General features: G+C 43.8%; 1 protein-coding gene across 1 annotated transcript in view; it reads right to left on the bottom strand.

Annotated features, from left to right (window-relative positions):
* Positions 1–15,815, bottom strand: part of dnah7 (dynein, axonemal, heavy chain 7) — a 64,329-nt gene that overhangs the window by 1,089 nt on the left and 47,425 nt on the right. The window contains exons 51-65 of the mRNA XM_053439195.1: positions 15,336–15,469; positions 14,884–15,219; positions 14,623–14,749; positions 14,177–14,371; positions 12,288–12,380; positions 11,754–11,930; positions 11,398–11,559; positions 11,098–11,298; positions 10,728–10,889; positions 9,962–10,147; positions 8,867–9,004; positions 5,791–6,021; positions 4,473–4,625; positions 3,183–3,360; positions 2,348–2,451 (exon numbers count right to left, since the gene is read on the bottom strand). Of these exons, the coding sequence (XP_053295170.1) occupies positions 2,348–2,451; positions 3,183–3,360; positions 4,473–4,625; positions 5,791–6,021; positions 8,867–9,004; positions 9,962–10,147; positions 10,728–10,889; positions 11,098–11,298; positions 11,398–11,559; positions 11,754–11,930; positions 12,288–12,380; positions 14,177–14,371; positions 14,623–14,749; positions 14,884–15,219; positions 15,336–15,469 (2,577 nt within the window). The remainder of the gene's footprint in view (positions 1–2,347; positions 2,452–3,182; positions 3,361–4,472; positions 4,626–5,790; positions 6,022–8,866; positions 9,005–9,961; positions 10,148–10,727; positions 10,890–11,097; positions 11,299–11,397; positions 11,560–11,753; positions 11,931–12,287; positions 12,381–14,176; positions 14,372–14,622; positions 14,750–14,883; positions 15,220–15,335; positions 15,470–15,815) is intronic.

Here is a 15,815-nt window from a genome sequence, read left to right as displayed (position 1 = left end):
TCAAATGATGGCCGCCATGTTCGCGTACTCAATTAGTCACTTTGACAAATAGTCAGTGTCAGTTAGAGGCTGTTTACCTTTTTATATATTTGACTTGTGGAATAATTCAACACTGTTCACAGTCTGATTCAAGGGGATGTTTTAAAGCGTCTAGAGGTCAGGTCAACAGCTGTATATAAAGATGGACGACACAACAGCTATCCAAAGTGAAGCCAAAACATCGGGACTGCCCCCTGGTGGCTGGCTGCAGTATGGTGATAAACCCTACCTCCTCCATGTTAGTGGCCAAGCTAAAAAGTTAAAATAGAGTAAATATGTTAAACCTCGAGTATTGAATCTGAGACTGACTAATGCCTTACTTCACTCAATCATGGTCTCCTGCACAACATGGCAGCCCAGGAATCCAGGATATTTTGGCTTCATTTTCAGTGCAGTGGGAGGAAGTGGAGACGTGTCGTCCATCTTTATTTACAGCCACTGGTCGGGACACAAAACTTGAACACGCAGGCAACTAACCCGCATCTCGATTTGTTTTCCAGACATTAACTTACAAATTGTAACTGTGGGGACATTAACTTCTAAAACAATAGATTCCCTTTAGACCATTAACAAGTCTTGGTTTATGCAAAAGGAATAAACTGGGCCACTCAAAAAACATCTTACACAAAACACCACAACAACAAACAAAAAGCGTTTGTTGATTTGCAGCCAGAAAAGTCCTCTTCTAGTTCCATAACAGTCGTCTCTATGAGGATTTGCATTTCAAAGGCAGCCTCGGAAGCCACTGTTGTGTTTTTCCCCATCAAATAATAAACACATTTTTAATTAAGTTCCGGTCGTGTCAAAAAACTGATTCTGTTAATAACTTGCCCTGAAATGTTTGAATATTTAAAAAAGTCACGCTTGTGCATTATTCATAACCATTGGAAGGCAAAGTGAAGAAAGTGAAGAAGAGAGAACGAGGAAGAAGAAGAAAGAGGAAAACATCCCCCGCTCTTCACCTCTGGCACCGTGCTTCCATCACTCTGTCAGTCGACTTTTATAAACCATGTCAAACTCTGTTAATCAATAAGAGGATGAAAGACGGAGCCATGCAGGCGTCCAACAGGCAGAGCGTCCAACTGCTGCTGCTCTGTGAGGAGCTGAGAGGAAGAGGAGTCGTGAGCTTCGTCCTGAGTGGAGCTGCAGCTACAACACTCAGGTTGTTGTTCAGTTTCTCATCAGACACTCATTTGTCTCCGATTTGAAAAAACAACCAGCCGTGTGGTCTCAGATTAAAAACTGAGCGACGTTGGAATCAGTGGAATTTTTTTTTTTCTACAGCTGAAGGGATTCACAGGAGCAGAGTACATGTTATGTAATATATGTGTTTTCCACTATTCACAACAAGTTAACTGTCAGTGAAGTTGAACAGCTGCCAACACTGATGTGGCAAAAGCTAATGAATTATAAAGTGAAATCCATCACATTCCTCTCTGCAAAAAAAAACTGACTTTAAAAATTTACCAGCTCCACAAATGATCAAAACACAGGAGATGTCTCAGAATCAATATTTGATACGGAGGCAGATGAGTGATTTTGTTTTTAAGGAAGAAATTTGTGTTTTCACTTTGAGAACAGCAGTTGAGGAAAATTAGTTACGTGGACTTGGAATAACACATGATTAAGTTAAGTGTCCTTTACTTTACATTCTGATATGTATAACTTTATAAACAACAGGAACATGGGATCGGGCTGAATGAAGTGACTTCAGTCTGATTATCAGGCTACTTCCAGGTATTATTATATGATGCCATATAACAATAAATACTACAAAACTCACTACCCTTAAACCTGGTGGAAGGATACAGTTTGGATCAGGGAGGAACCCATGAACTGTGTGTGTGGATCCGGATGAGAGAGCTGATCCAGGAAATTCAAGGATCTTGATTTAAATGTAATTTGGTGCAGATCTAAATAAAATCTGGATGTACTGAATTTAACTGTGATTTCATCAGGGGACTGTGTGAGCTACATTGAGTGACACTCTAGCTTATATCCGAAAAAAGGTCTGTCAAGGTAAAAAGCACAAGCTCTGTGGTGGAGGGAGTCTCTCTCCTCCACAGAAACACTGCTCCCGGGGGGGGGGGAATATATCTGGAATTCCGATATCATGTGACATCAAGATTTTCTGTGATTGCATAAGGCACATCGAGCGGCTAGTCTGCCACGCCCCCTAACGACGCCACGGAAAGTGAGACCAGAAGTAGAAGTGGTTGACTTATCACAACAGATTGGGCCAATCAGAGCAGACTGGGCTCTGTTCCATTCTGACCGGCCTTAACGATGTAGTGGGTGCGCCGCTCACCACAGGCAGCGGGTCATGCAGGACTTTAGGGTGGGACTCAGCGAGAAGTTTGGTCTTTCTGTCCCAGCGGGCGCCGTCCAAGAAGAGGCCGTGGATGTACACACCTGTAAACAAGAGGCAGTCAGTGTGGTGACCGCAGTCGACCCACTACCTAACACAAACGCCACACAACCAACAGATAAGGAGGAGCCCTGGGAATCGCACTGGCTCTTCCCACCGTCACCAAGCCCTTGTGACTCGAGCTGAAATGACCTTTTCATACAGCATGTGAACTCTGCTATTAAAGGGTCGGTATCACACAGCCAGATGCACAAACACACTGTCAGATTAGTAGTCTGGCAGTACGGGCAGTGCTCTGAGTGTGACAGGGCCCCGGCTAGGCCCTGATTGAGGGGGAGACTTTGACTGAGATGAGCTGGAGGCACAGCGAGGGGCTGATGCAGGCGTCCGTGCAGACGAGAAGCGTCGGCGGCTTTAGCGCTTTAACTCCAAACTCGCTTTATTCTCCGCCGCTCTCATTTTCAGTCGGCCTAGTGTCACTTCTCATCCGTCTCTCCTCTTTCACCCACTGCTAATCTGCCTCTTTTCTTTTCCTTTCTGTGTAGAAACCCTGTGTTCATCTCCTCCTGACTTCTCCATCCCTCTCAAAGTGCTCGATATCTCCTCCTATAGTCTTTTCTCTGCCGTCATTAAACTAGTGGATGGTTTGTTGAGTATTTCCTTTCAATAGCTGTCCTGATATCCTCTGTTCACTATTAAATACCGTCCTTCGTTCTCCATTAAACACCCTCGATCATGCTTTCATCCTCCCCCTCTCCCTCTGATAGTATCCTACCATCCTTTGGGGGCAGTTTGTATTGTCTGTCGTCCAGGACCTCGAAGTCGAAGCCCAGCAAGTCAATGGGGACGGTGTGTTTCCTGGCGTAGTTCTGCTGGCTGGCTGTGAGGAAGGCCTGGGTGAAGAAGAATCCTGATACCCAGAATACAGCAGGCGTACCATTATCATACCAGTCCTGGACAGAACAACAGGGCAGAGACAGGAGGGACATTTACAACCAGACCGGCCAGAACAGAGTGGACACACTGGGTTTCAGAGGAAGGAACTGAGCTCTTGGAAGGTTATGGTTGAGCAAATTTCTAAAAGCTGGCTCATAAAACATGTCGTCACCTGGTTCATAAACATTACTGAATGAATTATTAACATCACTTAACATACGTGCAAGTTCCATATAAAGAGGGTTTAAAAGCACGAAGACTGGAAACGGGTTGAAAGAGTTACTGGTAAAGAGCTGGCTCATATTACATGTTAACGAATAGCTTGCACATTCAAACCATCGAACTTCGATCAGTATCTCAATGTGCGACGCTACTGTTATAGTGACGAGATACAACGTGGGTCTCCAGTCTGGAAGTGAAGCAAAGAACATAAAGTTTGTTATATGACACTAAGATGAACATCATGTTCTTAAAATGTAGAGAAAGAAAGAAAGTGAGCTGTGTCTGTTACGAAACGCAGAACACACACACACACACACACACACACACACACACACACACACACACACACACACACACACACACACACACACACACACACACACACACACACACACACACACACACACACACACACACACACTGGCTGCAGCAGTTCACTCTGCGGACTCACATGATAGGCCATGTGTGTCTGCATGTGCTTCCTGTACCGACGCTGAAGGGGTCTTGTGTAACTGTGAGTGTGACACAGCTTAAGGCAGGGTCACAGTCGACTATAAAGGACACTGTATGTGCTGAGGTGAACTTTTCCATGTGATACCAGCTCCTCACCTCCGATGCCTTTCAGCGAGGGAGGACAAAGAAAGGCTGACCCTGAAGGAACAGCGTGATTAAGAGACCTCTCCTTTTCAAGGGTGAAAAAAAAAAAAAGCTGAGGATCCGTTATAAACATTTTCCTCTCTTGTTTCCTTCGCTCTAATCTTTTAAATTCATTCTCCTTTTTCAATTTCCCTTTTCCCTTTTCTATTTATACCTCCAGCGCCTCTTTTTTCAAGGTTATTCATTTGTCTCACACAATCAGTTGTTGTGAGTAACCTAAAAACAACTCTTTGTTGTCAGTTTTCAGCACCTGTAGGAACTTGAGTCGCTCCAGGAAGTCGTTGACGTAGCTTCCCAACGGCTTGAGGCTGGGGTAGGACTTCTTCATCCACATGCCTGGAATCCGACCCGTCAGGATGCTGCTGACTATATCCTCCAGCTCTGCAGACATCACCACCAGCCCCTGCACACACACACATGCACACACACACACACACACACACACACACACAATTTAACATTTGTATCGAGAAATTCCGTTGCGTTCTTGAGGTGGGGATGTCATATTCCCGTGAATCCGGTGGACAACCCATGAACATTAGGCCTCCGGTCTCTGTCCTGAAAATGGAGATCGATAAGAATACAGTATAGCTAATACAAATGAAAGTGAAAAATATTGTTTCAGCAATAAAAACAATTTGGGTTCTCTTTAACCAAGCGCTAATCAAAACCATTCCCACACATACATGTCCTTTCACTACAGCATTCAGCTCAGAGCTCCACTGTGCAGAGCCGCCTCACAGAGCGGCTCTGTATGGCTGCAGATGATACTGTACAGTCTTTGGGCTCGGCTACAGAAAGTGGTTAGAATACATAACAGCACTGCGGGAACGGAGATCCTGTATCTTGCAGGATGGGCTCAGTTCTCCTCTCGGCTGCGGAGGAAAAGAACACTTTCTGAAGAGAAGGTCAAAAGCAGCAGTTCACGATGTGAGGATTCACGTGGCTGCTTCAACACAGTCGTTCCCACAGGGTCAACAACATCTCTGTGAAGCATTCGTTTATTTCTTTCTGACACAGCTCATTGCTTCTATCTTCACCGAGTGTGTTATCTAAACACCGGGTTTCTGAGACACAGGAGGAGGCTTTATCTCTGTACACTAGATAACGCTCACACATTTCCCGAGTGTTTCCTATTAGAAAATGATTGTGTTAGATTAGTGTTGTGTTGAACGCTCACGGTATTTGATTTCTCAAGATGCATTACCAGAGTTTCCTCTGTAATCGTTTAGTAGAGGCGTGCCTCCACTGATGAAATATTGCTTTCGCAGCACAGAAATGTAAAATCAATGATGATTCATCATTTGGCCCTCTCTGTTTAAAACAAACAGATTTTGTGTAATTACACTGCACAGGGTCATATATAATACGAAAACTACTTTTAATAAATGATTAGGATCACAGAGAGAGGGAGCCACATTGTGAGGATTTTAATGTGAGCCCATAGACCTGATATGTAACATCTGTCACGTCACACACGTGGGCAAAGATTGTCATTAAAGTTCACTCAGGGGAAACATCCCATCCTCCCCCCCCCCCCTTCAGTCCGAGTCCATGTCCGTCCGTACCTTAATGGCCTTCTGGATGTTGACGCAGGAGTCTCGGATGGTGTGGAGCAGGCTGTTGAAGCGGCCCATCTCCTGCACCAGCACCGTGTTCATGCTCTGGTTGTAGCTGGTGGGAAAGAGCCTCATCACCGCCTGCAGGTCGAAGTCTCCCGGCAGCTTGCTCAGGACGTCGGCCGCCACATCAAAGACCATGTCATCGGAGGATTTGACGTCTCCGCTTGAAGACCGGGTCTGATCAGAGAGTCAGAGACACAGAGGACGGATGAGAGGGGGGGGGGGGTGGCGGGCGCGTGGCTCGGTTGACAGTTTATCATTTCTTAGATTTTTTGCTGCTTTTGACTTGTTGAATTATGCATTTCCTTTTTGGATTTTTCTGTATTTTAAAACCTAAAAAGATCCTAATGCGGAGAGATTCAGATTTCTGACTTTGCTTGTATTTAATTATAAATTAATTAATTATTGTATTATAATGGACTTATTTTGGATATTTGTACACGTACTATAATTGTCTTGGTCTGAATATATTGCTGTTCTTTGGTGGAGCCACTAACAAAACCCTCGCGGATAAATTAAGTTTTTCTGATTCAGATTATCTTTGTGCTAGATTGATTAAGATTTTCTACTTTTAACACAAAGTGTCACAGAGAATCATAGTTTCATCAGTTATTTGACCTTTACAGGCGGGAGTGTAGGTGCTACTGCAACAAGAGACAGATTCCAGCAAGTTATATCTCAGCATTATACAAACACTTTCATCAATAAGCTCATTTCAACAGCCTCAGCAGATGGAAAGCTTCGTAGCATTTCTACCCAATTTCCGAGACAATTATAATAACAATTCTAAAAATCACTCACCCTGCTTTCCTCTCAGTCCAACTTGCACAATTTACCTATTCGATGCTCAGTCGGTAGCCAGCGTTAATGGATCATGATTGGCTAATGGCGTCGGGGTTACAGTAGGGGAATGACAAATAGCTGCTTCATCCCATTTGAAGCGTCTCCGTGTTTATCGGTCATTGAGACGGATGAGGCCGTATTAGATGCAAATAAAGTTCACACATGACTGAAGCCATTATTAATCTTGTTGAATGCGGAGGTTATGTGAATAAATGCCCAGACTCCGCTGGGCTCTAATTTTAACTTGAAGTCGAGAAGTGGCCGATGCCTGTGGAAATCATTTTCTATTTGTTTGTGGCGAGCCAATTCTGTAGCTGTCAAAATGCAGCCTCGCTGTATCCAAGGAGCAGAGGGAGACTCTGTACACACACACACACACACACACACACACACACACACTCGTCTGGTGTTATATGTTGATCCCTCACACTTGTTTAATATCAACTTGAAGTCCCACAGGAGTTTAGACAATTTAAACTTTTGAGATTTGTTTTTGTTTTTTTGATAAGGGAGAGGCTGCGCTCTGTATCTTAAAATAAATAAATACATACTCGGATAAATGTTGCTCTCTGTTCACTTTGCGGGAGAAGCCGCGCTTCTGTCATTTTCAAGTGCGCCTTGATGTGAAAACGCCTTAGATTTGATTTTGCAGCAAACACTGAGTGCAACCAGGAAGCTGTAGGATATAATCCTCAGCAAGCTAACGCAGTCCTAACTCCACAGAGCGGAGACGTAATGATGTTGGATCAAACTGATCCGCCACAGCCACTGTGAATCACTCTGTGTTTCTGCAGTGGGACTTTCTTGTTCTTTGAGAAATCTCTTTTTCAAGGAGCCGAAATATATATTTATATGTTCCACTTTAATTAATGCTGCATATTTTAGTGCAGCATTTAAGGCCGGGGACTCTGCCACCGACAGAGAGCCGAGGGAGGCGTGTTGACGCTCGGCGTGTGTTAGTGTGAGGCCGTATTTCAGTGTCTAAGTAAATGTGATTTAATGCTTGTACTCCGGTTTATTTGCTTTGTGTGTACGCTCATGTCATGTATTTGCTGACTGAGAGTGAGATGAATGTTATCTACGATTTGAAAGTCTACCAACTGAGTAGTGACATTCCAGCTGAGCGTCTGGGAAGTCGGCCAACAGAGCCACTGGTTTGGTAAGCGACCAGGGCCTCTGGCACTGAAAAGCACTGAACTCTTTCCCCCCCCCCTCGTGCTCCCATGCCAGGCCTCATGCCAAATATGTCTTGCCCAGTTTTATGGTCGCAAACCTCGGGGTCATTCATTTGCAAATTGTATTAATTAATTCAGCATCACGTTGCTTTTATTGTTTGAGTGACATGGCATTCAAGTATTACGATTAGTCACATTTAACTAAATAAAATAAAAATAAAAATCTTAAGCCATGTATTTAATGGTTATACCGTTTTCAACCTCTTCTGTAAAGAGATAGATTGAATCCTCATCAAAACTGGTGAGTGGTGGTAAATAGTTTGGCTGAGTGGTTAATATCTGAATCGTGTTTTCAGTTCATTATGAAACATTAACTGTAAATGAAGATGGACGAGGCATCACCGCTTCCTCCCACCATCCAGCAATGGAGCCAAATATTCAAACGGTTACAAACGTTGTCATCATGCGTATTTGGAGCCGGAGTCTGAACAGTTGGTGTTGGGGATGGAGCTGGTGAGGGACCCCCGATGCATGTGCTCAACCGAACATGAGTCGGTGACGTTTCAAACCCAGTTTTTTTTGTGTCAAAAAACTAAATCAAACCACATTTGAATTTTTTTTTGAACAACTTCAAAATGAAAGAAAACATATTTAAGAAAAAATTATTTCAGGTGAATTTTCACTTAATTGGTCCGTTTATAACCCATACTGTGGTCAGCCACCAGGGGGCGATCAAGATGCTTTAGGTTCATCTTTACAACCTCTATTTTTCTGAACCGCCACAAAAGGTGTTAATTAAGCACCTTGAGTTATTTTTCATGGCTCATTGGTTTTGATAAAGTTTAAATATTCCTCCATCAGCCCCAACGTTACCATCAGTTACTGGTTTTGATGCTGTGACTGACTGGTGTACATGTGCATGATTGCACTTGTTTCTACGTGCCTCTAAACCAATGACTTGCAGTTGATCAGCACAATCCCTGCTGTACCCTGGGTGGATTTACCTGTGTGAGCAGGATGCTGTCAAACAGCAGTTGTGTCTCGGCCTGATCCTTGGCGATATCTGCGTTGGTGTTCATTCCGAAAACCTCCGGCGACGGGTTGAGTGGCAACGACTTTGTGTATTCGATGTAGCTGTTGTACTGAGAAAGAGATGCAGGGGAAGCAGAAGCAAGAGGACGATTTTTTAACGCAACACCACAAAACATCTCCAGTAATAACACTCTGTGAAAAACAAGTTGGCTCCTTAGACTGCTGACATTTATGATAATGACTATGTAAATGTGACTTCATGAATAAAAGATGTGGTTGGAGGGGGGTGAAGCGCTGGAGAACAAAATGCCAAATAGTGGAGCGCGTCATAGATTGCACTTGTGTTAACAAATATATCAACCTTCACTGATCGTGGCTGCCTGCTGTGCCTTGTTACACACATTTCATCTCCTAATGACTTTTTAAAGGCAGCTCAACAACTTCGCTAAGCAACTGCGAGTCCTGTGATACACTCAGTTTAAAAACAAACACTTTAAAGTGAGTTAAACTTTTCTTGAGTTTTTTAAGGCAGTGAAGTTCCATACTCAGAACGGTCAGAGTATCTTGAATACAACAAAAACCTTTTTATTGACGCAAAGCACAGCTCTAACATATCGGCTCCCAGTGTCTGTTGTCAACTCTATAAGCTAATAAATACTTGATTAGGCTCTGGAGGAGCGGAGCTACTTTCATCTTGTTTACAAAGGAGCATATCTTCTGAAGAGGTTATCCTCATACGTGCTCTCCGTCATTGACAATAAAGAAATAACTGCATTTCGTAGATGATCAAAGTGAAAAAAGAGGATGTTGTGGTGAATCTTCAGCCTGAATGTGGCTGAGTTAGTGAGATAGTGACGTGCTTTGACTCTGACTCTGTTTGAAACACTTTGCAAAGTCTCCCCAGGAAACAAATAGCATTTCCTAATCTTTCTAAAAATCATGTGGGTATTTATGTGGTTTCAGCCAAATCTAAGCTAAAGCTTTGATCTATCCAGAACCCTTCTCGATGCTAAGACTAGTGTTTAGTGCGATTTATAGTTGTTTTCCTGGATTTTCCTTTTTCTTACATCTCCCTCTGCCGGTGCATAGTAGAGCCCACTGGGATCAAACTTATAGTCGGGGTCCTCGTTGATCTCTGAAGTGTAGAAGATCGACAGGATTGTGCGGAGTGTCCGTCTGTCCCAGTCGTCTGTCACACGCCCGCCATAGTTGCACTCGCCGGTCATGTAGCGGAGAGCATCAAATGGCACTTCCTGCAGGAAACAAGAAATCAGGCCTTTTGCAGAGGAACCAATGAAAGGCCATGCGTTTGGGTTGCACCATGGACTGTGCCCAGGGATGAACGACATGACAGCTCCCTAAAAGTGAAGCCAAAGTAACTTGATTGCCACCTGCTGGCTGACTGCAGTACAGGTCATAAACTCAACCTCCTCCATGTTAGTGGACCGGACATGGACCAAACTAAAAAGTCAAAATAGACGTCATAATTTGTTTCCTCTCAAGAATGCTGTAGTCAGTTTAGTAAGTTCTTATTGCACTGATGCATGTACAACTGTTCATTTTCTCTGTAAGTTTAATTCTAATCACTTATTCGATGCAATAAAAGCAGGGTTAAACGCCATGACATACAGTTGAGCCATCTTTTGTTCTTCAAATACACTGTTTTCCTGCTGGCATCTAAAGTCGAATAAACTACAAACAGAAACCAAAAGACTTCCATCTCCCAAAATCCTGTCCCATCACCTGCAGTTTCTGTACATTCACATGAAAGAGATTACACTACACGTAATCGTAGAAATTTAAGCATCATCCATGAAAGGAAGCACAACAAACCCGGTACTGTTCCAGGAACATGTGCAGCTGCTGTACTGAGATCCGCAGGTCGGTCTGATTGAACTCGTACGGAATGTTCCAGCCCAAAGGTCCGAACTTCCTTCTCTCCTGGGTCAGGGCGTGGAAGAAACACAGGCCGTACAGCAGCTTCTTGAACACAGCCTGGGAGGTGGATATACACAAGTGGAAGACATCGTCGAACATAAACAGTGCTGGTTTATTTCATATTAGCACAGCTAAAACAACTGCCCTTTGAAAAGCACAGCAGGGGTGGTAAAAAAACACAAAGGAGCCTAACCACCTGCTGACGTTAGCACGAAATATGTGCACAGCAAGCCATCTAGACACACACCCACAGACACACACTAACCGGTTTGCTGGAGCTATCAAAAAACTCCGGGTCAGAGATTGGATCCATTAAGAATGAGCGTGCAATGTTGGCGCGGAGGCCCTTCGGAGCCTCGTTGGTCATCTTCACCCCGTTCTGAAGCACAGCCACAGGGAAGGTGGGAGACGGGTAACTGGTCAGCCACAGCCTAAAGTCCGGGTGGGTGGTGTCCGGGTTCAGAGACTGCTCACGGCCAAGAAGAAAATGTCAGTAAATGAACGTACTAGAAGAAACTGATTTGCACTTTCCCCTCTTGCATAGCAGGATTGTGTGAGCTCTGACCTCACAGACTCTCTCCAACGTTGACATCCAGGATGTGGCCAAGTGGCAGTTCTGCAGAACCACCCAGGTGCCCTCTTTAATGCCTGTCTCAATCATACGCATAGCAATAGGGCCCTGGCCTTGGCCCAGAGAGAGAGAGGTCAGCTTGTTGCCAGTAAAGCCCTGAGGGAAAACAAAAGACACAACCGCACACTTACTGTATGTAGCTACGGTATGGAGCCAAAATAATCTTCAGTGTTTTTAAGAGCCGTGTGGGGAGACAGGCATATCTTGAAGATTAAAATATTCTATTTCATTTTCAGTTTGTCCACACAGAAGACCCCAAAGCTGCTGGATTCTCCCACATGTCAATGTACCTTTTCATCACCGAACTTGAGCAATGCAGCCATGGGGTCCGAGCCGGGGGAGAGGATGAAGATGAGGGGGGCAGAGCAGTGGCTATCAACGAAGGCGTTGCTCAGATTGAAGGGTGGCGTTTCAATAAAAGGACGACCCAGACTGTCGGAAACAAACTCCTGCACCATGGGAATAATCTGAAGGGGGAAATAAGGAGATTAGCTTTTCCTTATTACCTGAAACAAGATTGTAGTGTTTGGAAAACTATTTCCTAATAGAGGATAAGGTGAAGCAGGCTAGTAAAGAATAACCCTTGAAACACCATGTAAATTACAGGCAGAGACAGTAAGTATACATAGTTTTTCCCTTAGCCAAGTCGATCAATGATATTTTACTGTATTTAAGACTTTTAATGGTATAAACTTCAGATTAATTAATTTTACACCTTGCCCTCTTCAGACCTTGTCACAGAAACCCTTGTTGGGAGAATGTTAACGACTTAATAATGGAGATGTTGTGTCCACAATCTTTTCCAAAACACCACATGACCTAACCTTGTCTGGTCTGAGACAACGAATCACCAGCATCTTCTGAAACTGGCTCAGCTTCTCCTGCCACTCGTCAGGGAACGGAGTCTGATGGGGATCCTGCAAACAAACACAACCCAGAATGAAATGATTCTGTACACAAAGAGGAATCACTTCATCCTCACCACTGGAGCACAATGCACAAATAGCCTGGCTCACTTTTATGACGATAATCTGTAAAGTGCATGAGGAGGAGCAACATGTGGGTATATATATATATATATATATATATATATATATACATAAACATGTATGAAAAGGACAGAACTGAAGAAAATGGGAAACAGGTAAAAAAGGTGGGTACTAGGTCAGAGCAATATGTTTGATTAAATTGTTGGGAGTTGTCCAGAGGAAGTGAGCAAAGGAAGCAGGAAGTTGTGGAATAATTTCCTCCAGGCTGTTTGATGAGAGACTTCTGGCTATGTGCGCTGGCAGGTGCTTCGAGATGGATACACCTATTTAGGATCTCCTGGGGATTCTCTGTGTGTATGTGGGTGTGGGTGTGTGTGTGTGTGTGTGTGTGTGTGTGTGTGTGTTTGTGTGTGTGTGTGTGGTGTGTGTTGGAGTTGGAGTGCTTGATTGAACAGCTGTTGTTACATCAAGATTAAATAAATGTGAATTCTACAACTGGAACAAACTAGATTTAATTAGATAGAAGTGTTATGGCTGATTCTGTTGATTATAAATCAAAGATGGTGTGTGTGTGTGAGTGTGTGTGTGTGTGTCTATGTGTGTGTGTGCGTGTGTTTTGTGTGCGTATGACAGCTAAGCGACGAGCGTGTGTGCACCACACGTTGATTAAACAGCTGCTCTTGCATCTAGATTGCGTAGACGTGACTAACACAACAGAACAGTCGAGATTTAATTAGACCAAACTTCAATTTCTGATTTCCACAGTTCAGAGATGGACAGAGCGCGTATGTGCATCGTCTGTACCTGAAAGGAAAATAATGTTCCTCTCCCACTTCCTTTCTTCACCGTGTGTTTGTTCAACACACTTTAAATAACAAACTCTTATGAATTAAGACAAAGCAGCTGAAATTGAATATACACAAATAATTACAAGATATTATAAAACATACTATTAGTAACTTAGTAATGATACTAATTTAATGTAAATAGTCACACAACAATCAAACTCCCATGAATGGACAAATGTTGAACCTGTTTGTGGTAATAATAATAAAGATTATTTATTACTTTTTATTTATTACTCCCGACACATCCAACATGTAGGTAGAAGCTGCAGGGGCTGGTTAAGTGTGGTTAAGAACATGAGTTTAACCACTGACGTCACCCATTGGTTTACAAACCGTTGTTTTGAATTGCGTTTGTCTTTTTCGTCCAGCGTCATCTTGTTTTAATAAAGTTAATTTCACAAAATGAACATTATGACTGCATGAGAGACCTGAGTGACCACATACAGTGTGAGGTGATCAGATCTGTGGTATAAATCTTTAGAATATGTTTTATAGACTAGGGTCTTGAGAAACTCACAGAAGTCAAATGTTCTTGTCAGGGCTAATTGTGACCTAGTTCCAACCCTGCTCACCTTGCCAGCTATGTTTATATATAGACTGACTACAATTACATTCTGGGAGCATTTACAAGTTTTCTACCCCGGCTAGTTCTCTTGGGCATTTTTATTTAATGGTGCCTTTCTCTACCTGCTGATTTCATGAATATGGCCATTAACCTTGCTTATCTGGTGTCTTATCAGGTATTCAACCTTATGAATCTCTTCGGAGAGACAAGGAAAGAAAGCAGCTAATGTTTCCCACTTTGTCTTTTCCCAAAACATAAATACACACAACGCCCACAGACTAAACCAACCGCCCTGCTGCAGTGAGACTTACTGAGCTGTCGTAAACCGCCTTCCACTCGTTCCTGAGGCGAGCCATGTCGTGCCGCAGGCCGTTAAAACGCTCCATCTCGTCCAGGCGGCAGATTTCATCCCAAGACTTCTTGGGGAGCCAGGTGCAGGGATTGGAGTGGGGGTTGTCCAGGCCCACGCCACCTGTCAGAAGGAAGCGCCACTCCCCCTCATCCACCTACAAACATGAATTACTGGGATGAAGCTATTCAAAAAGGTCCTACAGCAGAGCGTTTGCTGCCATTGTGGGGAAGTGACTAAAAACGAAAAACTATCAAATGAAAATAACAAAAATACAGCTAATCAAAAGCAATGAAAGAAACCAGGTTTTTGGATAATAAATCACTTACAAACCAACATAACAGCAATATTGTGTGTATTTTTAAATAACTGAATGTGAGAGTAATGAGAGTGCGCATATTTTCCTACCAGCTTGTTGTGCATGAGCAGATTGACGCTGAGGCAGAAGGAAAAGAGCAGCTTATCCTTCTCGAATAATGAGCGGCACACGTTGACATATAGTGTGTAGGTAAAGTGGTCCCTCAGGATCTGTAGTCTGGAGGAGGTACACATACCAGCATTTGAATCATCTTGTTCCAAACCAAACAGAATTAATGAGCTCATCCACACTTGTTTAAGTGACTGGCAGGAACTAGTATTTGAGTATTTGCATTTTGTAGCCCCGCTCACCTCCGCTCCACGTCGTCGCTCTTGTCCGAGCTGTCGATGGAGCTGATGAAGAGGTTAATAAACCAGGCGAGGGAGTATTGGTACATGGGCTCAATGTTAGCCAGGTCAGCAATGGAGAAGAACAAGATGGCCGAGTGCACGGCGATAGGTGTGTAGCCCATGCGGGTCTCATCAATCTTCCGCTCGGTCACCTCGGCCACGGCCTGCTTCTCTGTGATTTCGTTGGCCAGCACCTTGGAGCAGGAGAGGATCTTGACGGCCGTCTCGTCCTCCAGGATGTTGCCCTCGGAAGAGGAGAGCACCTCCAAGATTTCGTCCTCAATCTCCTTCAATTGTCTGCACCGAAAAAAAGATGCAGGACAAATGTTACAAGTCTGCAGTTTGCACTTGGAGGAAGGTGACCTCCTATTTTATTAGTTCTGGTGCGTAAAGAGGAATTATTTATACTGTACCTCTTGTTCTCTGCTCCCTGCAAGATGAGTGCCTGTTTCTCTTCCTCCAGATCGGGCCTCTCCCGGGCCACCACGATGCCCAGCAGCTGGTCCTCGATGCCTTCTGGGGTGATCATGAAGTTCAGAAGCGTCACCTGCGGCACAGAGGAGGACAGGATGCATAAAAATAGAATTTACAGGGAGGGGATTTAAGTGAGGTACTTTATACCTCCCCCCACACACACACACCAACCTCACACCTAATCAATTCTAATAACTACTCCAGTCTCGGCAATGTACAGATAAACTAACTTTTGTCTTCTCTGTGAAAAGGTGTCACAAGCTTTTACCTCAGCCTTAGTCATCCTCCTTCGGACTTACCCAGAGGTTAAAAGCCTATATCTGCTATCTACTCTTTGCCCTAATAAACAAGTGCACTTTCTCTGGGGCCTAATTCCATTTCTATTGATGCCGCGGACACACTCAGCCGGTGGTAAAGAC

The sequence above is a fragment of the Pleuronectes platessa genome, chromosome 14, assembly GCF_947347685.1.
Source record: "Pleuronectes platessa chromosome 14, fPlePla1.1, whole genome shotgun sequence".
NCBI lineage: Eukaryota > Metazoa > Chordata > Actinopteri > Pleuronectiformes > Pleuronectidae > Pleuronectes > Pleuronectes platessa.
Note: the sequence above shows the minus strand (reverse complement) of the source record. Positions and strands in the feature narration are given on the sequence as shown.